At 40.9% G+C, this 23,836-nt stretch overlaps 1 protein-coding gene across 3 annotated transcripts in view; it reads left to right on the top strand.

Moving 5' to 3' along the window:
• SRGAP1 (SLIT-ROBO Rho GTPase activating protein 1) overlaps positions 1-23,836 on the top strand; it is a 143,630-nt gene that overhangs the window by 87,049 nt on the left and 32,745 nt on the right. For all 3 annotated transcript variants that reach the window (XM_061348516.1, XM_061348515.1, XM_061348517.1), the window contains exons 5-11: positions 6,399-6,581; positions 6,966-7,094; positions 14,403-14,624; positions 15,400-15,501; positions 17,144-17,341; positions 17,461-17,545; positions 21,816-21,843. In XM_061348516.1, the coding sequence (XP_061204500.1) occupies positions 6,399-6,581; positions 6,966-7,094; positions 14,403-14,624; positions 15,400-15,501; positions 17,144-17,341; positions 17,461-17,545; positions 21,816-21,843 (947 nt within the window). The remainder of the gene's footprint in view (positions 1-6,398; positions 6,582-6,965; positions 7,095-14,402; positions 14,625-15,399; positions 15,502-17,143; positions 17,342-17,460; positions 17,546-21,815; positions 21,844-23,836) is intronic.

Raw genomic sequence — 23,836 nt, 5'->3', positions numbered from 1 at the left:
AATGGTAGAGAAAAGTGATTCACATCGTAAAAATCCATCTTTGTGTCTCCCACTTGGCTTTCCAGATTACTCCTACTGGCATCGCATCGCACTTTTCACAAGCAACACAAATGTGAGGCTTTCAGAATAATGGAAAAATAGGGAGAGTCCAAAGCAAACAATTTAATATTAAATAAGACAGGGCTGCTGTGCTGCTTGCATTTTCCGTTGCTTTATCTTACTTTGTAAAAATCTTGACTATTTAATTTCTCAAGGTAGTTGCTGCCAGATTTCCTTTTTTCTTTGCTGAAATAACACAGAATCTAGATTCTCTGTAGAAAAGTTAAGTTCAACTTACTGTAGCACACCAGAGATCTCAGAAGGTGAAATCACTAATTCTGTACTGGTAGTAATATATCAGTCACAGTTCCTAGAAATGCATCAGAGTTTGGTTTGGAAGTGAGCAGGATGCTGAAAACAGCTATTACTGGGCTTGCTTAAAAGCTAGAGGCCACTAATGTAGTAAAATTGGCATAAGGTTTTACTTATTGCTTGGAGGAAAGTGTTGGCTAGCCTGATTTAATGAATCCTTAGCAACTCCACCTTTAGATAAGAACTCACAACAGCCAATTCTGAAGCGATTCAAACACGGTAATTGCAACAGGGATGAACCACTGTTCTGGTAAATGCCAATTTCCTGAGAAACACTATGAAAAAGGTCTTAATTATGCAGTTTTGTTACAAAAATAAAGCACGTCGTAATTCCAATATATTTCAGGTTTGTAGCATTCAGTCTTTGTTATGCTGGGGTAAGAGGTTTTCTAGAAAAGAAGTATGTATGCAGAAAAGGAAAGCCAGCGCCTTGCTATCATAGAATCATAGAATAGTTAGGGTTAGAAAGGACCTTAAGAGCATCCAGTTCCAACCCCTCTGCCATGGGCAGGGACACCTCGCTCTAAACCATATCACCCAAGGCCTCATCCAACCTGGCCTTGAACACCACCAGGGATGGACCATTCACAGCCTCCTTGGGCAACCTATTCCAGTGCCTCACTACCCTAACAGGAAAGAATTTCCTCCTTATATCCAATCTAAACTTCCCCTGTTTCAGTTTTAACCCATTACCCCGTGTCCTATCACTACAGTCCCTAATGAAGAGTCCATCCACAGCATCCCTATATGCCCCCTTCAGATACTGGAAGGCTGCTCTGAGGTCTCCACACAGCCTTCTCTTCTCCAGGCTGAACAGTCCCAACTTCCTCATCCTGTCTTCATATGGGAGGAGCTCCAGTCCCCTGATCATCCTCGTTGCCCTTCTCTGGACTTGTTCCAACAGTTCCGTGTCCTTTTTATGTTGAGGACACCAGAACTGCACACAATACTCCAGGTGAGGTCTCATGAGAGCAGAGTAGAGGGGCAGGATCACCTCCTTCGACCTGCTGGTCACGCTTTCTTTGATGCAGCCCAGGATACGGTTGCTTTCTGGGCTGCGAGCGCACACTGAAGCCGGCTCATGTTCATTTTCTCATCAGCCAGCACCCCCAAGTCCTTCTCCGCAGGGCTGCTCTGAATCTCTTCTCTGCCCAGCCTGTAGCTGTGTCCGGGATTGCTCCGACCCAGGTGTAGGACCTTGCACTTGGCATGGTTATACTTCATGAGGTTGGCATCAGCCGACCTCACAAGTGTGTCAAGGTCCCTCTGGATGGCATTGCTTCCCTCCAGCATATCAACCAAACCACACAGCTTGGTGTCATTGGCAAACTTGCTGAGGGCGCGCTCAATCCCACTGTCCATGTCACCAACAAAGATGTTAAACAAGACCGGTCCCAACACCGATCCCTGAGGGACACCATTCATTACTGGTCTCCAGCTGGACATTGAGCCATTGACCACAACTCTTTGTGTGACCATCCAGCCAGTTCTTTATCCACCGAGTGGTCCACCTATCAAATTGATGTCTCTCCAATTTAGAAACAAGAATGTCGTGTGGGACAGTGTTGAACGCTTTAGACAAATCCAGGTAGATGACATCAGCTGCTCTACCACTGTCCATCAGTTCCATAGCTTCATCATAAAAGGCCACCAACACTGAATGGGAACATTCCTCTCTTGTAGCCCACAGAAGTACAGCAACAGTTACTGTCTTGTTGGTGGATTTGCCCAGATAACCATTTAATGTTTTTTAGTGGGTTTAAATTAAATAATTATCTAAGGGTTTACTCTGATGTGCCTGTCCCTGTGCTAAGTGCTATCCTCTGCCCTAAGCCTACTTGCTGAGCTCTTATGAATGATGCTGAAAATTTGGCACACAAAACAAGACGTTTATATCACTAAGGGAACAGTCTGTCACCTGCAAGTGGGAGAGTACTTAGTTTGGGTAGAATAATTTTTTTCATCTGCTTGTAGTCTGACTTAGTTACCTGACAAAAATCTCTATTTTACATCACTGGATCTGCAGAATCAACCTGTGAAATTAATAGGAGATAAACTCACCATTTAATTTCATAAGGGTACTAGTACATTTGTTCACTACAACAGAGAAGTGCAGCATATGTCATGGTGACAGTTCAGCATCTGCAAAACTACGACCTTGCTCTCTCTTTTCAGTGTATACTTGATGGCTGATCAATAAGCACTTTAGGGACTAATTTAAGTCAGTTCAGTGATGAATACTCTCACAGGATAGTCTATCAGTTCAACAGTTTGGACATTTGAGAAGTGGTATTGCTTATTTCATCAGATTGTTTGTTGCTTGAGTATATGAACATGTTACATATTCACAGATCAGAGATCTGTGGATCTCAGAACTCTTCATACAGTAAGTCTATTTTCAAGAATTATGAAAGCCTGTTACCGTCTTTTACACTATCTTACAGTCTTAAAAGCTCCAGAGAGAAAAGATGGTATAATATTAAGGAAAAGAGTCATCTATGCAACTTTGCATGCAAATTCAAAGCTAATTCCCAAGCTTGTTCCCATTTATTTTCCATACATGTCTGTCTAATGCTTTCTCAAGTTAACTTTAGCTGCTGCCATATCAGCTCTTAAACATTGACAAATGAAAAAAGCTGGACCTGTCAGCTTTCCCCAGAGGCTTGCAAAATAATGATGTCACTAGAGCATGAGATAAGCAGTGCTATCAACATAACAGACTGGACAGGAGTCAAATGCATAGGCTGATCACTGCTCTGTACATAGTCTGTATTGATTTTTAAGCTTGTGTCGCTCTGGTAGGACAAACCCTGACTGTTATCCAGCTCTGAATACTGCCAAACAGAGAGCTGCTTTTTCAATTCTAGTTATCTTGGGAATCATTTGTACCAAGAACTTGTGCAGAGGTTGTTATGAGAACATGGATTTCAAGTAGATATCTGGGTTCCCCATAGAGACTATGAGCTCCATGTAGTTCTCACACTGACTTTCAGTCAGTGTAGGGTGAGACTGACTGGTTGTGTGCTATAAGCAGGCAGTGCGAGGAAGAAATACTCTTCAGTGATGTGAGGTTAGCAGAGTCAACATGGAGACATCTGAGCCTCATGGTGGGAGCGGGTAGTGATACAGCTGTACGCCTTCTCTCAACAAGGGGGCAAGCTGAAATGTCACAGCCACTGCAGAAGGACATTTATGCCTAGTTCAGTAAGTAACATGGCACTCAGAAGATTTGCTTGAAAAACCTCAGTGCTTTACTGCTTTTGTGAAGCAGAACAAATCCTTGCTTCGCCACTTAGATCGGTTGCTTTGAGATGTGCTATTAGGAAACTCTTGAGGTATTATTCCTTCTGCAGGCAGCAAAATTGAGAGGTTACAAAAGAAAATGACTTGACGAGGTGGTAAGGCACATGGGTTAACCTTGTCCCACCAACTAAAAAGTCTCTGGAGCTGACACAGAACAAAAGACAAAAGTAAAAACAAACACCTGTAGCCTTCTGTAAAGAAGGGCTTAAAAAATTGCATAAAGTGGCCAGAAGAAAGGGAAGAGAGTAAACCCTTGGTTTTAACTTCCTTTTCACATCGTTTTTAGTGGAGCCATATCACTTTCTTTGCTTGTTAGCTTTATTTTCTGAACCATTTCTCCAAGAAGCGCATTTCTTCTCTTTGCAGTAGTTCTTCTATTTCCACATGGCTGTGCAAGCTAGACTTCCTGCGCAGAGATTACTGACGGCTTTAGGATCCTTTGTAACAGTGCAGGATACAGCACTGCATGGTCAAGCTGGGAGCTATACAGACCTCAGCTCTGTGGGCTTGCTTTCTCTGCCCATGCTGGGCTTTGTTCGTCTTGGAGGTTTTGCCTCATCCATGTAGACTGTGAACTGCTGGGGCAGCAACTGTTCCCAGTGGGTGTAGGCAGGGAGCTCTGCACTCTGGTCAGGCCTTGGAGTGCAACTGTACTATAAAATAGCAGCAGCAGCAATAACAGTAAGCCCTGCTCTAGGCAGCTTGGGTTTTTTCCATCAGAAAGCTGTAAACATATGTTTCTGAAAATAAAAACAAGGCCACTCTTTTTGATGGGCATCTATGTTTTACCTTCCTGCAGGAAGTTAGTGAGGAGTTGCCTGTTTCATATTTAATCTCAACTATTTCAGGTGTATCATAGATTCATAGTGCGTAAAATCGTAGGATAGTTTGAGTTGTAAGGGCCCTTCAAAGATCATCTGGTCCAACCCCCCTGCAACAGGGACACCTAGACAACTACATCAGGTTGCTCAGAACCACATGCAGCCTGACCTTGAATGTCTCCAGGGTGGTGCATTCCCCACCTCTCTGGGCAACCTGTGCCAGTGTTTTACCCCCTTCATCACAGACAATTTTTTCCTCACATCAAGCCTAAATCTCCCCTCTTCTAGTTTAAAACCATCACCCCTCATCCTATTGCATCAGGCCCTGCTAAAAAGTCTCTCCCCGTCTTTCTCATAGGCCCCTTTTAAGTACTGAAAGGCCACAACAAGGTATCCCTGGGGTCTTCTCTTCTCCAGGCTGAACAACCACAACTCTCTCAGCCAGCTCTTGTCTATCAACAGCATGACATCAGTATTAAATAGTGGCATACGCAGTTACAGTGTATAACATACATGGTTATGCAAAATTGCAGCTCCCTAAAAGCTTCTTTTCTCTTGCACAAGACTTTAAGTAGGCATCAGTTCAGCTATCGCCTGGCATGGCATGTGGTTGGTTTGAGTTGATCCACACTAAGCCATGCTGCAGCAAAGTTGTACTGTCTACCGTTAGAGTCCTCAGCGTTACCACTATGGATGCTCCTTAGACTGGCTTAACTACTCAGTTACAAAAGTATTCCCCTCCCTAGGGAATATTTCAAGGCAGCTCGCCAAATTAATCCATCTCTTCTGTGGGTCACACAAAGCTCTTCTGACAGAGGAGCAGGCTGTGTCCTTCAGAGGAGATGTGAATGGCTTGCATGGTCTCGACCCAAAGGTAACATCTGCTGGCAAGAGCTCTGCTACCCTGTGAAGAAGAGAGGAGGCTGCTGGCTGCCTGAGGATGCCTTCCTGCTTTGTTCTTTGCTTCAAACTGAAGACAACACCAGAAAAAAAAGGGGGGGGGGGGGAGGGAGAGGCACATGGATGACTGGAATGACTGCAGAAAGTGGGAAGTGGGCAGAGATAGCCCTCTCCACCAGACGTGGGTGGTTTGTTGTTGCTTGCTGCCCGCTATGCAGCAATCAAGCTGAGGCTTTTCTTACTTGAAGGAAGGGTGAACTGGGCTGAACCAGTCCCTCTCACTCTTTATGGTCTGAACAAGCAGCCCAAGCTTTCTTGGCTGCAGAACCAGCATGTGTGTAGAGGGAAGATAACAGTATTAACGAGGGAGCTATGGGGAAAGCCTTCTCAGAACTTATTTATCAGGCAGCTTTCTCCAGCTCGTCTGGTTTTATGTCGTGCCCAATCTGTGAGCTGTATAATTGGAAGCCACTTCTTTCCAGGCTGTGGACAACCATCCAGATGGCTGGGGATGTGCTCCTAGAGCAAAGCTTCCCATTGCCATAGCTTCCTTCCTCTTTCCTCAGTGCTGAAGGTGTCCTGCTTTCAAATGTTCAATATCCACGGCTGAGCTGTTAACTTGCCCTGAAGAAGTCAGAAATATATGGCACTGATACAGATGTAGTTTTATTGCTCATTATTTCATTATTGCTCCTTCAAATGTAGGAATCATGAAGTTTAACAGGAAGGATTTTGCTCTTTCTTATCAGAACAATGGGGAAAAAAAATCCTTAATGGGATATTGTCAAATTAATTGGAGAAAAAAAAAGCAACCAGAAGTCCTCAATCAGTGTTGGCAAAGAAACTTGTCCAAGGTCCATGTATAAAACAGAACACTTTACTGAAAAATACTCAGTGGTTTTTCTGTAGATACCTTTCTATTTTCATTTTCTCCTAGCTCTCCTTTGGCTCTGTCTTTTGCAGGTCATGAAAACATACCACATGTATCACGCAGAGAGCGTCAGTGCAGAAAGCAAACTGAAGGAGGCAGAGAAGCAAGAAGAAAAACAGATTGGGAGGTCAGGAGACCCTGTTTTTCATATTCGACTAGAAGAACGGCACCAGAGACGGAGCTCTGTGAAAAAGATAGAAAAAATGAAGGAAAAAGTAAATAATCCTTTTATTTAGCTTCATTTGAAGTAAATTCAGTGCATTTATGTCATTCTTTAGCATGATATTAGACAGAGAAATCCAGATGGGAAATATAATTTAAAAAGGTACACATAATAAACTAGCATTGGGTGTAGATAACTTGACAATTGCCCCAGAGAGGGGAATACTGTATTCCTAGTATAATTTTCACTATATCATTTGTCACGTTGAAACAAAATACTAAGTGATAATTTTGTATTACATTTGTTAGATGTATAACAGGCTGGCAATTAAAATTCTTTCTTATTAATAGGAATGTGTGCTTGAATTGTTACCATTTTTTTTACATATCAAAAAATGAAGTAATTTGAATACATTAATATACAATCTCTCCCCTAGCGTCAAGCAAAATACTCTGAAAACAAGCTGAAATCTATTAAGGCCCGCAATGAATACCTGCTCACCCTTGAAGCGACCAATGCTTCTGTTTTCAAGTATTATATTCATGACCTGTCAGATTTAATTGACGTAAGTAATGGCACGTTTGTTTTTATGTTTATTCTGCTCAGGAATAATACTTTTTTCTTTCTCATTTTCAGAGGGAATTCATCAGTCATCTGGGTTGCCTACAATACGCTTATCATTGATAATATTGTATGGTATAATCAGCAGACTTTCCCTTCAGCTTTCTATTGCACAAAATAAAGTGCCAGTAAGACACTGAGCCCATTCCTTTAAAGTTAGAACGTTATGTTTTCTCCTCATATGGCAAGAGGAAAATATGACAGGAATAACACCAAAAAACACCATTTTGTACTGTAGAAGGATTTCTGAGGTGCAAATATTCTTTACAGGATAAGCTTCTAGAATGGGCATCTAATAATGGCGAAGGCATTTCCTCCCTGTCTTTAAAATCATTTAGTTCCATTCATTTAGTTATGGAATCAGGTTTACAGTGCTTTTTAGTCTTATTTCATGTAGCTTGCAGAACAGACACAATCAGTCCTGTACTCCATGCTGTCAACAGAATTCTTCCTGATTTTCAGTAAGTTACTGCTGTGAGAACATCCCAGGAGAGTGAGGTTATACACTGGTGTTGACTTGTACCAGCATTTGGCCTCCTGAACCTGTATTTATTTAAGGCTTGATTGATACTACAATAAGATTGAGTTCCTAATTATATGAGAAACTCAAAGCTGAGGTTCTGATTTCTGATCTCCACTGGCTCTTCAGCATTGTTGCTTATAAACATCATTATATCCAGTTTTTGTGCTATGCAGACATTGAATATCTTCCGTAGTGGAGTCTTATCAGGCCAGGTTGGACGAAGCCTTGGGTGGCATGTTTTAGTGGGAGGTGTCCCTGCCCATGGCAGGGGGGTTGTAACTATATGATCTTAAGGTCCTTTCCAACCCTAACTATTCTATTCTATGATTATTGACATTTTTCCATAATACAGAGACATGTCAGCTTACATGCTTTGTAAGCTATGTATTTGATAAATTTGGAGACAGCAAACACAGTATCATGAATATTAATTCACTAGCAATGTAGTATTAAATAAGTCAATGTGGCCCATCTGAAATCCTAGATATTTGAGTATGCTTTCTATTACAACAGTATCATTTGTAATTTGCAATAGTAAACAACACTCTCATGCAGTCATTTCTGATGTAGCGTTCACCTGAAAAATAAGCCAACTAAGCTCTGCATAAATTAATACAGCATTTGACAAGAGGTTTCTCATTTCTACTGTCTGGAGAAGCAAAGCTTGATAGAGAATGGGAAAAATGCCTTCTTGAGATGAATGGACTGAAACAGCTGCATACGTGTGTTTTATTGTACATTTTCTAAATACTGGGAGTCAGTTTGCCATTTCTACTGGGGTGTTTTGTAACTTGGAAAATCTTGCCTGATTCTGTTACAACTTTCTCCTTTTCCCTTTCAGTTTCTTTCCCTGGTTTTGCTTCATTTCTTTCTTGTTTTGTTCCAAGAAATTGCAATGTATCTTTTTTGTGTTTTCTGTAGTTCTCCATGTCTCTATCTCAACATCCCTTCTATTCCCCTTTCCTACTCCCTGTTGCACGTTTCCTCTCTTGGGATTTCTTCTAGTTTATTCTGCTGTGTACTGTCCCTGTCTAACCTACACCCATGAACCTGCACATCCTGCTTCACTCACCTGGACTGCCCAGGCAATGAAGACCTTTGCCAGGATCCTGGTAGACAGATGATCAGGACAGAAAACTAAGGACAGGCAGCACACTTGCTAGGGTTCCAGCAAGCGAGGTGTCCCTGCCCATGGCAGGGGGGTTGGAACTTGATGATCTTAAGGTCCTTTCCAACCCTAACTATTCTATGATTCTAAGTGAGAAGGTGTCCCTACCTAATGGACGTTTACCTGATACTCCGTAAAGGATGATGGATTTTTAGCCTGTAGTCAGGGCATGTCTGATAAATGCGAACTTTATGAGTTCTTCTTGACTGCTGGAAGGAAGGAAAGGTCCCTTTCCTCTTCTTCTCAGCAACCCCACCCCTTCTGAAGCTGTAAAGATGCTCATTTTGTTGTCTTTCCTGCCTTCCCTTTTGGAGTTCACCTTTCCCAGTGAATGTCTCCAGCGCCTGTTTCTACATGGTCAAAATGTTCTTGGTTGGAAAGTGCACCTGATTCTTACACATTTCATCAGTGTCCACAGAGGTTGCCATAGCCATGAAAGCCAAAGGGAGGTACCACAGGCCTGGAGCTTCACAAAGAATTGCAAGGGGAGGAGAAGTGAAGCTCTCTGTACATGCATACACAAAGACAGCACTCTTTGGTGCCAGTGTATGTAAAGATATTTACACAACCATGAAGACTAGAACTTTCTAACTGTTAGTTTTTAACAGAAATATACATTCTACAATATTTACTAATGCAGGAAAACAATGCCTACTTTGCATGGCTTTATCCAAGCCATGGATCAATGTAGACAATAACATTCTTTTGGCAAAATGGCTTTAGGAATTACTCGTCCTTAAAGAATTTAAATGGAAAGTCTAGCTGGCCTTTGCATCACTTACTTAGTAAGAGTAGGCTGTAAACATGTGCAACCAGAACTTGCTTCAGAGCCAATCTAATCCAGTTGTGAGCTTGTTTAAATGAAGTGACTTTGAGACATTTGTATTTAACCAGAATATTCTGTGAAAACGTTGGTATCTAGACAGGGTGTTTGCTACTTGACAAAGGAAATGCTTTTTGTAAATGCAAAAGTCTTGGCAAGATTTTGGGGTTATATCATTGAAATGTGAGATATGCTTCCCACTGGCCATATGTTGCAACAGTGCAGATGATCTCATTCTGTAAATCTATTAATGCCATCATGAGATTTGGGGTTTTCAGAGCAGTGGTAGTGATTTCGTTCTTTTCCCATTCTATTTTGTCCCCATCTGCCTGCCTGCCTTTCCGTGCTTCTCTGAACTCTCTGCCTGTACAGAAGGGGATTACCTTTCCTCTGTATCTGCATTCCAGTTAACATGAAGGGATTTAGATCTCCCCAAGCTGTTGGTATTGCCCATAAATGAAACTGAAAAACATGTCAGATAAAAAGAAGATAGATGTATGAAGGAATGCAGTGAACTACTCAGTATTTTTTGTAACAAGACTGGGGAGGGTTGTGTGGCTGGCTTTCTTTATTTTATTTTTTAAACAAAACGAACCCACACTTTCTTGTTTGGATACCACTGCATTTGCATTTGTGAGACTCCTGTGGAAAATCCTAAATTGCAGTTCCTCAGCTGAACTCAGTCTGAACTGTTCAACTCCTTCATTTCATTAACAAAGCTCAGGGCTTCTGACTTAAAATGATGATGTGTTGTTCATCGTAAGCTCTTGTGATAAAAGCAAGATCAAAATATTGCTTAAGTCCTAGCTGGATGTTTTGATGCGTGTGGTGAGTTGAAGGGTGGGACTGATATTTGCAAAGAAGTAGAGGGATAAACAGGATTTGGTACACATGGTGTATTTCTGTGCTCTGCATGTTGTACTAGAGGAATTTGAATATTCTGTTGAATATTTCTTCTCTGCAGCATTTATAGTAGGTTCAAGTGAAGGACAGGCTTAGGTTTTTCTTTATTTGTATCATAAAAAGGTAGTGAAGATTACTTTTTAGCTAAATTAAATAAGTTTTACCTAGTATGTATAACTGGTTTTTTAAATTGCAGGTTTCAGAGAAGCAACAGAGCACACACCCCTGCTAATTTGGCTGTTAGTACCAACATCGGAACATATGGCACATACTATTACTCATTTACATTATGATTTCCATGTAATTGAGTTTATTAGATTTATCTGAGTATAAGAGGAAGACAGGAACCTCTTTTCAGCAACACTGTGCACTCGTAGAAATGCTAGGAAATAGTGATCAAAACAATTTGACTCTAGTTCTGCAGCTGGAATAAATAATATATTCCTGTGTTGGTCTTTCTTAGAGTGGAGTTTCTGAATCTCTACTTGCAGTCTGCATGCTTTGGATGGTTCAGAAGTTAGGAAACATTTAGCTATTATGAACTGAATTTATTCTGTAAAGGTTCTTTGTTAATCATTCATAGAACCAAGCTTAAAACTAGGGTAGAGCATGTGCAGCTCAATCTTTATTGCAGAAGTCATCGTAAAGATGACATGTACAGCTAGATCCCTTCCATAAATATTGATGTCTGTGTAACAGGATGATTAAAAACTTAATTATTCAGAGATTAAGGCTTTTTTATTAATTTCTCTCTCCACTAGCATTAGAATTTTACTATTATTCCTGAAATAAAATGAAGAGCAGCTTGATTGTTGGTAGAAGCTCTGTGCTAAGCACTGCAGTTTGTTTTATTCAAGCATAAATATACTCTGGGGTACAATAAAGACAGTAAATGCTCTTGAGACTGCTTCAGATTTAATTCCAAATAAGAATAAAATGCAAATTATGAAATTAATTTTTCACACATATCCCAAATGCATCACTCATCTCCTTCCACTTTGCCCAACAGAAAGTCTTCATGAGTCCAGAAATGCAATAAAACTCATTGTCTATGACTTCATTCTCTCATTTCTCATCTTCATGTCTTGCTGCACCAGCATCTCATCTCTCCGGCCCATAGATTGATAGCCGATCTCATCAGCCATCCAGGCTGCAGCCTTGGTGTGCTGATAGCAGACCTCAAAGATTTGTATTTATTTTGGCTAACAGTGTGGTTGCTCGCTTGAGCTTCACAAACCTTTCTCCAAAACTACAGGTTTTTCCTGAAAACGATGTGTACATGCATGCACGTGTTTGTGTGTATCTGCATATGTGTGTACTTTGCCACAGCACCAGAAAGGTTGGTAGGTTTTTCTCCAGACATGATCAGACAGGATGTGATGAGGGCAGCAGTTCAGTTGCAGTGATTTTATTCATGCAAAATCTGGTTTTCCTGAAATCATTGAAGCAAAATTCCTAATTCAGGCGTTTTAAATTCCACTCAAAGAACCACTGGTAATAAAGCATTAGTTCAGGTTCTGGATTTAGTTTTGTTTGCTCAGCTAGCATTGGCATTGCAAGAAGATGCCTTAGTCTGGCAGCATATTCTGCTTCACTTGAATTCTTTTTACTGGCTGAGAGACCATATTTGTTACCCCGTTCAGCTGTCACCACCTGGAAAAGATGACCGTGCTTACTGAGTAGATTAAGGGTTAAACAATGAAGTTCTTGGTACTGTCACAGCATAAAGGCTGCAGTCTTAGGGTCTAGCCTGCAAAAAAAGCTGCATCAGAAACCTACACAGCTCACTGTAAATCAATAAGATTTCTACTAATACTCAGATTAATCTTCTGGAGCCAAAATTCAGGCTTTAGATGCCTGTAGCTTTATAATACATGGGTAGGTGGCTATGCTAAACCTGGTATTTCCCTCTATTTCTAATTTCCTCTCACTTTAATCTTCTGTGAAGTCTCTCTGAAACTAATGAACATGAAATAAAACAGCTGGCCTGATCTGCTTCCTTATCAGTACTTTTAGCCTGCCTTTTTCATCCAAGATAGTGAATTAAATATAAGATCTGACTTGACACAGAACAAGAGAAAAACACCAAGAGACTTTTCCTTTTAGAAACAATATTTTTGGAGCTGGAGATCTTTGAAATATGGATGTGCTTTAGTATAGAAGTTGCATAGCTGTTTTACTAAGTGTAACACAAATTCCCATTCTACAAATGCAAGAGAGAGAGGCTAACCTGTATATGTTTGATTGAACACGACATCTGTTTTCCATTTTCTTTAAATGGTTCAGCAGCTTTTTCTTTGGAGAGCCACTGTCCCATCCACAGTAACTACCTGGTGTTCTCGCTAGGACTGAAAGCTTAGTCTTTCTGGCAGTTTTGTTGTGAATAAAACAGCCCTTTGTTGTTAGATTTCAGAGAGCAGCTTGATCGCTAATCATTACTGCACCAATGCAAAGTGTAAGGAGTTTCTTTCTGTTCTACACACAGGTTTAAGTATGGTAAATAGGTTCAAAACTTCCCTGTGCAGTGTGTGCATCTGCCTGTCTTCCTCTCTCTCATTTTCTCTCCTTTTTTCAAATGACTAAGAGGAAAGGAAGGGGAACATGTTCTCCTGTGAGATTTGTGTTTGGGTTTGTGAGGGAGGTATGCATATAAGCAGTGCACATACACATATGGTCTACAGTAGACCGAATTCAGATTGCTTTTTTACCCAATTGCATCACTTAACTTGTGAGTCCTGCAGGGAAGCATGATATCACAGGTAGATGTCCAAAATGGGTGGCTGGAGGCTGACGGATGCCCTGAAGCAGCGTGCTCTCTGACTGCACTAGTCACGCATTAGCCTCTGACTAGAACAAATCTCTCTCTTGTTTGAATAAAGAACATTGCTTTGTATGCAACTGTTAGCAGATTGATGTGCCAGTATTGAAGTGACAGAGATGTTTGTGCTACGTTACCTGGAAGCTCACTGAGCAGAAGCTGAGGGTGTTCTTTACCATGCGATGTGGGGAAAAAGTTAAGGAAAATATTGCTTGCTACATTACTGCTGTGACATTCAAAAAATATATTCAGATGTTCCTCTAAAATATTAACCAGTCATGAATAATGCAAGCTGAGGATGTTTAAAATTCAAGAACAAACACAAATTTATGTTCTGCCAATTAGGTTTCAATTACTTCCCAGTGTTACTCTCACCCCTAGAAAGAAAGACATAAATTACGGCTTTCTTCATTCAGTAACATAATGTACATTGCTGGTTCTGTCAGAGCATGGGAAATAAGGTGTTTGCAGTGAATACATTTTCACTGTCGAGGATGTTAAACCATTCTTGCTGCATCAAAAAGCATCCTAGGTGGGTCACTAATGCTAGAGGCGGTTGTGGGGGGTTTTGTTTGGGCACAGACATGGTGAGCCAAAATGGTTTCGTTTTTATTTTGCTGCTGGCATTGACTTGAATGGTAGAGTTATGTCAGGGTGGGTTTAAATAGATGATCCAAGGCTTACATTTGACAATAAGACTGAAAAGCCCAGTTGTGTGTGTAGACCCAGACCTTTTCTGTGTAAACACAGGGACTGCACATCTGTATCTGATAAATGCAGACATATTGCCATACATGTACACTTGATCTCTTTCTAAACCTGTCCTTTCATCTTTACAACAGAATGAGGATACTAAATACTTACTGTCTTCACCCCAGTACTGTATTATAATTTAGAAGATATTTTGTAAAATACTTCAAAGACAATAATTTCAGGACAGAAAATTATAGTAATAGTTGGATATTGGGATGGTGTTCCTTTTTAATTTGTTTCCTTTTTCCTTTATTGTGTTTTTAGTGTTGTGACCTTGGATACCACGCTAGTCTTAACAGAGCCCTAAGAACATACCTTTCTGCAGAGTATAACCTTGAAACTTCCAGGCATGAGGGCCTAGACATCATTGAAAATGCAGTTGACAGCTTGGAGCCACGAAGTGACAAGCAGAGATTCATGGAAATGTACCCTACTGCTTTTTGTCCACCAATGAAATTTGAGTTCCAGTCTCATATGGGTGATGAGGTCTGTATACTGACACGTATCCCCACCATGCCTGTTTCTCTTTCTATGTAGCAAATAGAGAATTTATCCCTTTTTACACAGTTCAATAAGAGCAGTTATTGCTACCCAAAAGCAAGTGCATCAGCAGTAACATTTTGCAAAATTGGCAGCAGTGTTCTGAGGTTCTTTGGAGTTCTCAAGTAAAAACTGTTGTATGTTACTATGTCTGTATTGCTCATGATGTCATTGCTGTGAATTTACTGGCTAACCTGTGTTCAGCCCAGCATTGGTGTAAATACTGGTTTTAGGTCTTCGCTACTTGCCTCACCCATAATAGAGCTTGTGGGTGTTATCTGAGAGCAGCTGTGTTCTCTGAAATGCAGCCGTTTCCCTTTCTTCTTCCCCATTTTATTATCTGGAGATTTCAAGCATACATTGTACCCCAGCTGGGCCCTGTTCTGCTACACCAAAGGCCAGTAGCAAAGCAGAACGCAGTATCACCTGTGCATCTTTTATCTGAAGGCAACTCCAGGGTTTACATTTCTGTGTGATAAGAGAAGCAACGCAAAGCAGCTGTAGAACAAGGCTGTGCTCTGTAGTCATAAGATGCAGTACATAGTTCCACACCTTGTAACACATAAATACTTTCAATTTAGATGGACACATTTTATTGTATGCTTTATTCAGTTTTAATAGATTTAGTAGGAATTCACCTGGTTTTAAGGAGAACAACCAGAGACTATTGACCAGTTTTTTAATTCCTTGCATCTTACAGCTCTTCTTGATTCTTTGTTAGGTTTGTCAGGTCACTGCCCAGCAACCTGTGCAAGCAGAGCTTATGCTTAGGTATCAGCAACTACAGTCAAGATTGGCCACACTGAAAATCGAAAATGAGGAGGTAAGATCTGTGTCTGCAAGGGATATGCATTGTACACCATTTTCAGGAAGGTGCTAACCTTGTCAAAAGCTTGCAAGTATCTTGAAATGGCCTCAATCTGTATGAGCTATTTTAATTTTTAAAATCAAATGCTGGTAAATACGCTAAGGTAGATCCTTGTCTGCTTTGTAGAGGTCTGAGAACTTCATCCTTTACGTGTCCATACGTTCACATTACTGAGTTCTGTGTTTTGCAGATGTTTCAGAGTAAGCACATTTTTTAAGCTTTGTGGCAGAAAGCCACCATGTAGCAGTTACTGTCGTTTGTGACCACTCTCTGTACAGTCCTCAAATTGCTACTACTGTAGTACAAAGGAATTTGACTGTCTTTTGTGGTAGCTGAGTCAAAATCTCTTGTGCTCTCAGCTACAGCTATTTCGAGACAGGAGTACTGAATGGCTGTGACAGGAATAGCTCACCTGGTAAAATAAAATGCCTCTTTCTCTTTTTGTAATAGACAGAAAAGCTGTGCTGTTCTCTTTCCCCTGCTCTAGCATCAGAGACAGAGTGGCCTCCCAATGGGTTTAAATTATGCTTTGTTAGAGGCCCTTCGTTTAAACAAGAATTATTCCTAAATTAAAACATAGGGATCATTTAATTTCTTGGTGTGGTTTACTGAGAAGTTTTCAGCATTCCATTTTTTCTCATTCTATGTTATATACTGAATGGCTAGAACTAAGTTTTAATGTCCATGAAACATGCCTTAGAAAAAACCCACTTGAATTCAGATAGTATCTCAAGGTAACAAAGACAAAAAGTAGGGGAAAGATTGTTTCTTTCAGTAAAGTGCCAGGGACACAGGGAGAGAAATCATGTAGGCAGGCATGGGTAGGATATTTGCCTAACTGGAGATGTGTGTAGAAGTGAGCATGATTTGGTTAAGCTGACGTTACTAGAGACTCTTTTGAAGCAGAACTGGGAGATAAATCACATCCTTGTGAATCTTGCCTGTTACTTTATTGCATTGCACTCCATTCCCTGTTCCATGGCCTCCATGCCCTGGTTCTCACTATGGATGATGGTGCTCCATAGCTCATAGGAAGTGCTGTAAAAGTGGTGTAAATTGTTCTTTCTCCAGGCCCCCTCCTCCAGCTGTGTATTCCACTTCTGCAGTTTAAACATCACTGTGCTCTTTACCATAGCAGTCATGTCACAGATTTTTATCTTGGAAGAACGTGTTGTTCTGGGAGCCAGATCCCTGGATGTACATACTCAGTCTAACACATTGACCACACTTAGGAGAGTTGACCCTTCAGAGCATTGAATCATTTCTCTTGCCTCCCACATTAGGCACCATAATCAAATCATGTCACATTTCAATTCTAATTGCAGGAAACAAATGCTAGAAAGTGCCATACGGTCAACATGAGTACATCCATGTTTGTGGCTTGGACCACGGTAAAGCAGAGAACTACATAGGAAACATAATCATGTCATTCTTCTGTTATACACTATTTGTTATGGTACACCTAATTTTTCACATTCACATACCAGTTTGTTTGGAGTAGTGTGTCAGAGAATTATTTAAAGTAATGAGCTTCCCTGCTAAGCTGTTCTGATATAAATTTACCTTGCATTTGGCAAATTGTGCTTTTTAATGGCAGGTTAAGAAAACAACAGAGGCTACCCTGCAGACAATACAGGATATGGTCACCATTGAAGATTATGATGTGTCAGAGTGTTTCCAGCACAGTCGCTCAACAGAGTCTGTCAAATCAACAGTCTCTGAGACATACTTGAGTAAGCCTAGCATTGCAAAAAGAAGAGCTAACCAGCAGGAAACAGAGCAATTCTATTTCATGGTACGTTGGTTACTTCCTCATTCAAATGACACTGACCAAATGCATGAAGTGAGCATTATGTAGAAGTTCCTGGAACTTACGTGCCGTACATAGTAATAGATTGATCTGCATCTCTACAGAAATTCAGAGAATATCTGGAAGGTAGTAATCTGATCACAAAACTTCAAGCAAAACATGACTTGCTGCAGAGGACGCTTGGAGAAGGTAAATACACACAATAAACTGAAAAGTGATTCCAGAATATGCAATGAACCACTGAAATGCCAGAGACATGCAGGAAAAATATTGCAGAACTGAAAGCTTAATTGTGCAGTAAGCATAGATTTGATTTTTATCAGTCATAGTTTTGGTGTAGTGCTAAGAGTAGACACTGTAAATTGATTTTATTGCTTCAACAGATATTTATTTCCACTGCATAGACGTTCAGACAAGTGATTATATTTTGAGTGGAACTGTGAATGAAAAATGTGGTGTCTGAAAGGGGAGCTGACACAGTCAGTGCAGTATGGTTTGAGAGCTGTGACAAATGTGCTGTTTCTACTGCCTAATAGTTTCTCTTGACTTGAGGGATTTTTAAGAGCTGGGCAAGAGCGATATTTTTTTAAGCATACAAAATTATCCATGGTGCATCTCTTACAGTGGACTCACTGATGCAACATTTCTGACACATGGACACAAAAGTCCTTTGTGCAGCCTTAACAGCTTAATGATGCATTTATGAAAGGTACATGGTGAAATCCTGACCTCACTGATTTCAGCAGTGAGATTCTTAGGGACTTAATTTAATATTGGGTTCTTAGAAAGTATTTGTGTATTGTGACCTGGAATGAATGAAAACTCCATGAATAGCTCTGCATCTGTTGATTGTCATTATTGCATATAAAATCACCCTATTACAATACAATAAAGTTATGTTAGCAGAGAATTACCACTGTCCTGAGCACTCTCCACAGTTTTTGAATATATATCTTAAAATATACACTAAGTCAGCAGATGTCCATCATCAAATGAAGTAAAGCTGAATTAGGGCTATAATGAATCAGACACTATGCTCAGCTCCAGCCCTCCCAACAGGAACTTCCTCCTGGACTAAAGGGAAAAGGAGAATCAAACTGCAAACCTTGAGGGCTAGCCATACAGAATGTTACAGACTTGAGAGGAAGTGCATTACACTGCAAAGAGTAAAATCCCTCTCCTGAAGGTTAAAGACTATAATTCAAAAATCAGACTCCAGAAAGGAAACTTGCTCTCTAAAGAGTGTCTCTAAAGGATGTGTCCATTTATTTTCATTAGACTGTGAAGTGTCTGTTGTTAATCAGATCTCTTCTTGCTTTTAATGTAAAAGCAGATCCACAAATCCAGGTGTGGAGGTGCCTAAATAGCTAGTAACAGTTCAGTGGCTGTGACCCAAAGCCCTTGTCCAGGGAGTGACTGAGGTTGGGGGTAGGAAATAAATAGCATTTTCTTGCAAGGCTGGATGGTAGAAGGTAGTAGCTGGTTTTAGACAACTAACTACATGTTTTTCCTCATGGAATTTTTTATTTAATAGGATTCCCATTTAATGTGTGCATTGAACAGTTTATTCACACACAACAATGTGCAGCTGATCTTAGTCAGGACAATTTTCCTCCGAAGACTCACAGAAAATGTATTTGGAAAAATTAAGTGTATGTTTGTTATTTGAAAGCCTGGTAAAATTCATGATCATCTACTGAAGGGAGAAGGATGCATGTTGGAAAGAAATAAGGAAAACACACTATGAAAGAAAATCCAAGGAAAAGCTTCTCAGCAGGGTGACCTAAGTGATAAACTGCTGATAGGCTCTGGGCTGTTCTGCCTTGCTCAGGCATGCTTGGACTGTTCTGTTTGAGGAGTTCCCTTCGACCCACCAGCTGTAACCCCAAGCAGTTAATCTGTGTTGCCCACAGTGGTTTTGCATGTAGTTGTTGTCACATCATCATAGCATATCACAGCATATACAAATAGTACCCAAAATGTACATTCAAAGCTGATAGTTCGAGCAAAATCCATCATTCTTACAGGTTAAAATGCCCAAGAACCCCCTTCTATTGAGGTATGTCATGCATTAAAATGCCCATGCCTGGGAAGGAGGAGCTGGATTCTGTACATTCCTTGAATAAGGGTGATTGAAAGGATATAATTACAGTGGAATTATGAACATTATTGCTGTAGCTAGTGTAGAAATTAATCTGTAGGAAGTGAACTGCTCTTCTGCTCCACTCTAACTGCCTTTTCTGGAACCTTTCATGTCAGCAAGACAGCAGACAACACAGGGTACTATGCTAAGTAATGCAGGGGAGAATGGGGAAGAGGGAAAGGATTGTCTGAAGTGTAAGGTCTCCTTTGGCACACTCTCTTGCTTTTACTTAAATATGTACAATTTTAGGATGTAGGCTGAATAAATCCAGATTTCCATCTGGTGTCCACAGCACTGACAGTGTCTGGCTTCTGTTCCAGTTCATCACCAGCCTACTACAGTCTGTTGCTGTTTATGGACACAGCAGATAGATATTCATGATCTGCACAAGGGAGATGGATGAAATGCTCTGTGCTGAGTCTGCATCTACAAATTTGGAAAAGTAAATGAGAAATACTCAAATTGATGCTAAACATAGGAAGTTCACTGATACTGGTATTAATTCAGACCCAAGGCTCTTCTACTGAATGAACAAATGAACAAAGCAGAGGGAAATGCAAGACAGAGAACAAGCAGTTGTAGAAGAAATTGCCCCTGTGTCCCAAATAGGTTTTTGTCCTAATCTGTTAAATATCAGAGATGTGTTTAAAAACCCACAGATGTTGAATTTGTGACATCTTTTTTTTATTAGCTTATATTATCAAGATTCTTAAACTCAATGGGCTTCCCTCAGTTATACGAGTAGGGAGACGTTCCTTGCTTACCCTTTTTCTGTCACAGGTTATTTTACATACTCTTATTTCATCCCTCTTTTCCACCTCTCTAGAAGAGGTGCCAACAATCTTTACATGTCTTATTAATGCCAGAGATTTTGCCCCGAGTTTATTCTTTGTGCCACCTTCTATGGATTTCCACTTTTCTGGTTCTGCAAACTGTATATTCAGATTAGGGGTTTCAGTATTTCAGGTGCAGCTGGACATTGACACATACTGTTATGTTTTGCATACCACTCTTTTTCATTCTCTCAGCAGTGTGACAAGCTTTCAAATTGAGTGGTGCACTTAGACCTAACACAAGTGATGCTAAGGGTGGTTTTCATAGTCACTGTAATTATCTGTAGTTTTGTTAGCTGCATAGGTGTTTAATTCTTTCTTCCCTAATATCTTGAACCTGTTATACTGAACTTCATTTGCCACTGTGTCTCATTCCTTAATGTGGTTAAACCCCTCTGAAGGGCTTCACAGTTTTGTCAGGACTTGATACAAAAGTATTTCAGTCATCTGCACAGTATTCTGCCTCCTCTGATCTCCCCAGGACATCAGTAAATGTATTATGTATTCCATAAATGGTCCTAATGGGAAGGCTTGAGTAAATGACTGTTAACTCTTGTCATGATGAAAAAAAAAAAAAAAACCTATTTAATTTGACTTGGTTTCCTTTTTCTTCACTAGTTTTTGATCAATGAGGATATTTTGCCACTTAGTCCATGGCTGTTTAGTTGCTCCAGGTGCCTCTTGTGAAGAAACCTATCAGGCGCCTTTGAAAGTCAAAGTCAATTAATTCAACTGATTTTCCTTTATCCAACTGACATGTTCAGAGAGTTCAAATAAATTAATAGGGCACATTCCCCTTTGGGAAAACTGGGCTGGTTGGAACTTACCATACCATGGTGTTCATACTGTTTCATTGGTTTGCTTTTCATTGTCATGAGCTGACATGGTGCACATGCCTGACTTAGTGGTCTGTTGCTCTGCAAAAGCTATGCAGGAACCTTCCTGGCATACAGTGTTTTCTTTCTTTACAGTTCTCTGCAGTTCTCTGTGGTGGTTCCCAGTGGTAGCATTATATTTCTTTCCTGCAATACACAGACAAAAGAGAGGAAGGAGTCTGTCAATCACAAGCCGTTGGGATCTAGAGCTCTGCATTTCCAGCACTGAACAAGTTTAGGCACAAGGGGAGATGTAATCCAGTCTTGGCGCAGCTCTGTTTCCATACTTTCCATACTTTTTAGCCACTAAAATACTTGAGCACAAACAATAGGCACTGTTTGGATTTCTACTTCAAATTATTTACAATATTAAGTGACTTTAATATATGGTCAGGCTTCTTAAAAGTTGTTCCATAACATGGGTTGTGTTTGTATTTTGAATGTAACTGTGGAGATGGTAGATAACTGCACTGCCCTGTTTGTTGTAGAATTACATATCTTTCGCTGGCAACATGAAAGTTGGGGTTAAAAGTAACTTGCAAGAATAATTGAGATTTAAAAACCTGAAACCTGCAAATGATTGTTTCGTGTTTCTTAAACTCTTCTAGGTCACAGGGCAGAATACATGACAACAAGGTAAGATGGCTTTATTTGACTTGATATAGAGTTGCAAATGTAATAAAATCTTAGAAATGACAAATTTTAGAACAACTGCATAAAGGCACACATCATCCATTTTTTTGCTGCTGTTCCATCAACTGTGTACAGGCCCTGTGTGATTTAACATTCAGCATTTCTGTTTCAGCATGCTGTTCATTAAGACTGTTCATCTTCCTCATTTTTGTGAGCTGCTTAGGCCAGTGTCTAAGGGTCAGCAAAGCTGGGAGATCCTTAAAAGTATTTGTGAATCACACATCAAATTTAGAAGTTGCAGGGTGCTTTTTGGTGCTAGAAAATAAGTATTTTTCAGTTGCTAGAGATACCTTGCCTCTCATGGCTTGTAATTCACTTTGTCAGGATACATAGTTCAGAAGAACCTAATACAGAGATGAATTTAGGGGATACGCTGCATCTTTGTTAACATAGCTCTGGACAGGAATACCTGCCCACCCCAGCATCCATGTGTTCAGTACTTAAATGTGTCTATATATTCACAGAAGTAAAAGGGATACAGTGTTAGATCTCCATGTTTTATATAGTACATACTTTTTCATTTCTGTAATGCCTCCAGACACAAACACAGAGGAGCACTGCAGCCCCCAGGGTATCAGACTGCTGGGGGCAATGGCAACTGAATTTGCAGCTGCCACTTGTGTGTGTGTCGTGGTTTTAACCCAACCAGACAGCTTGTTACCCACTCCCCCCCTGTTTCTTGCCCTCCCCTTACTCCTGGAGGGACAGAGAGGAGAATCAGAAAGAATGCAACTCCCACGGGTTGAGATAAGAACAGTTTAGTAACTAAGGTATAACAAAAATCATGCTGCTACCACCAATAATAATAATGATAAAGGAAATAACAAGGAAAGAGAATACAACACCACGACCGATAACTCGCCCCCCCCAGCCCGACCAAGCACCGACCGATACCTCCTCCAACCCTGCAGTCCACTCCGCCCTTCCGGGTAACTCCCAGTTACCTCCTGGGCATGATGTGCTGTGGTATGGAATACCTCTTTGGTCAGTTTGGGTCAGGTGTCCTGTCTCTGCTTCCTCCCGGCTCCCCTCCTCCCTGGCAGAGCATGAGGCCCACAAAGTCCTTGGCCAAACCAAAACATCATTGTTTTTCAGCTCTGTTCCCAGCTGAAAGTCAAAACACAGCCCTGCACCAGCTACCAAGAAAGAGAAAAAATGACTGCTGCTGCTAAACCCAGGACATTATCCACCCCTTATTCCATACCATTCACGTCATGCTCAGATCCTACATTTTCAATATACCATCACTCTTATCTAAGTGCACTCTCATCGTAGTGCATGGGTCAGTCCCTATAAAGCTGTTGAGTCCATCTGGTCCATGATGTCAGGCTCCATCTCTTGTAACAGTCTTTCAGAACAGGAGAGGCTATGTACAGTGTTCACACTTGTGAATAACCTGGGCAGTAGTGTCCATTGCTAAGTCCACCCCTCGATCATGAGTCCATCTCGATGTTGCATCTCTGCTATGTTGGCCTTAAGGGTCATGGGCCCACCGGGCCAAAAATAATTCACTTTTATGTTGCCAATCTAAGTCCATCTGAGCCACTTCAATCTTAGCAGCTTTATCCACTTGTTGGTTGTTCTGGTGTTCCTCAGTGGCCCGACTCTTGGGTACATGGGCATCTACATGACGTACCTTCACCACCAGGTTTTGCACCCGGGCAGCAATATCTTTCCACAGTGCAGCAGCCCAGATAGGTTTACCTCTGCGTTGCCAGTTGCTCTGCTTCCATTGCTGCAACCACCCCCACAGGGCATTTGCCACCATCCATGAGTCAGTATAGAGATAAAGTACTGGCCACTTTTCTCGTTCAGCAATGTCCAGGGCCAGCTGGATGGCTTTCACCTCAGCAAACTGACTCGATTCACCCTCTCCTTCCACCCCTCGATCACGGGCCCATCTATATGGTTATTCCGGAAATGAGTCCCGTTGTCT

This window comes from Neopsephotus bourkii, unplaced genomic scaffold (genome assembly GCF_033783945.1).
Source record: "Neopsephotus bourkii isolate Nb327-2 ecotype Australia unplaced genomic scaffold, CSIRO-AGI_Nbou_v1 NB_359, whole genome shotgun sequence".
NCBI classification, from domain to species: Eukaryota; Metazoa; Chordata; class Aves; order Psittaciformes; family Psittacidae; genus Neopsephotus; species Neopsephotus bourkii.
This window is presented reverse-complemented; position numbering and strand designations above follow the sequence as displayed.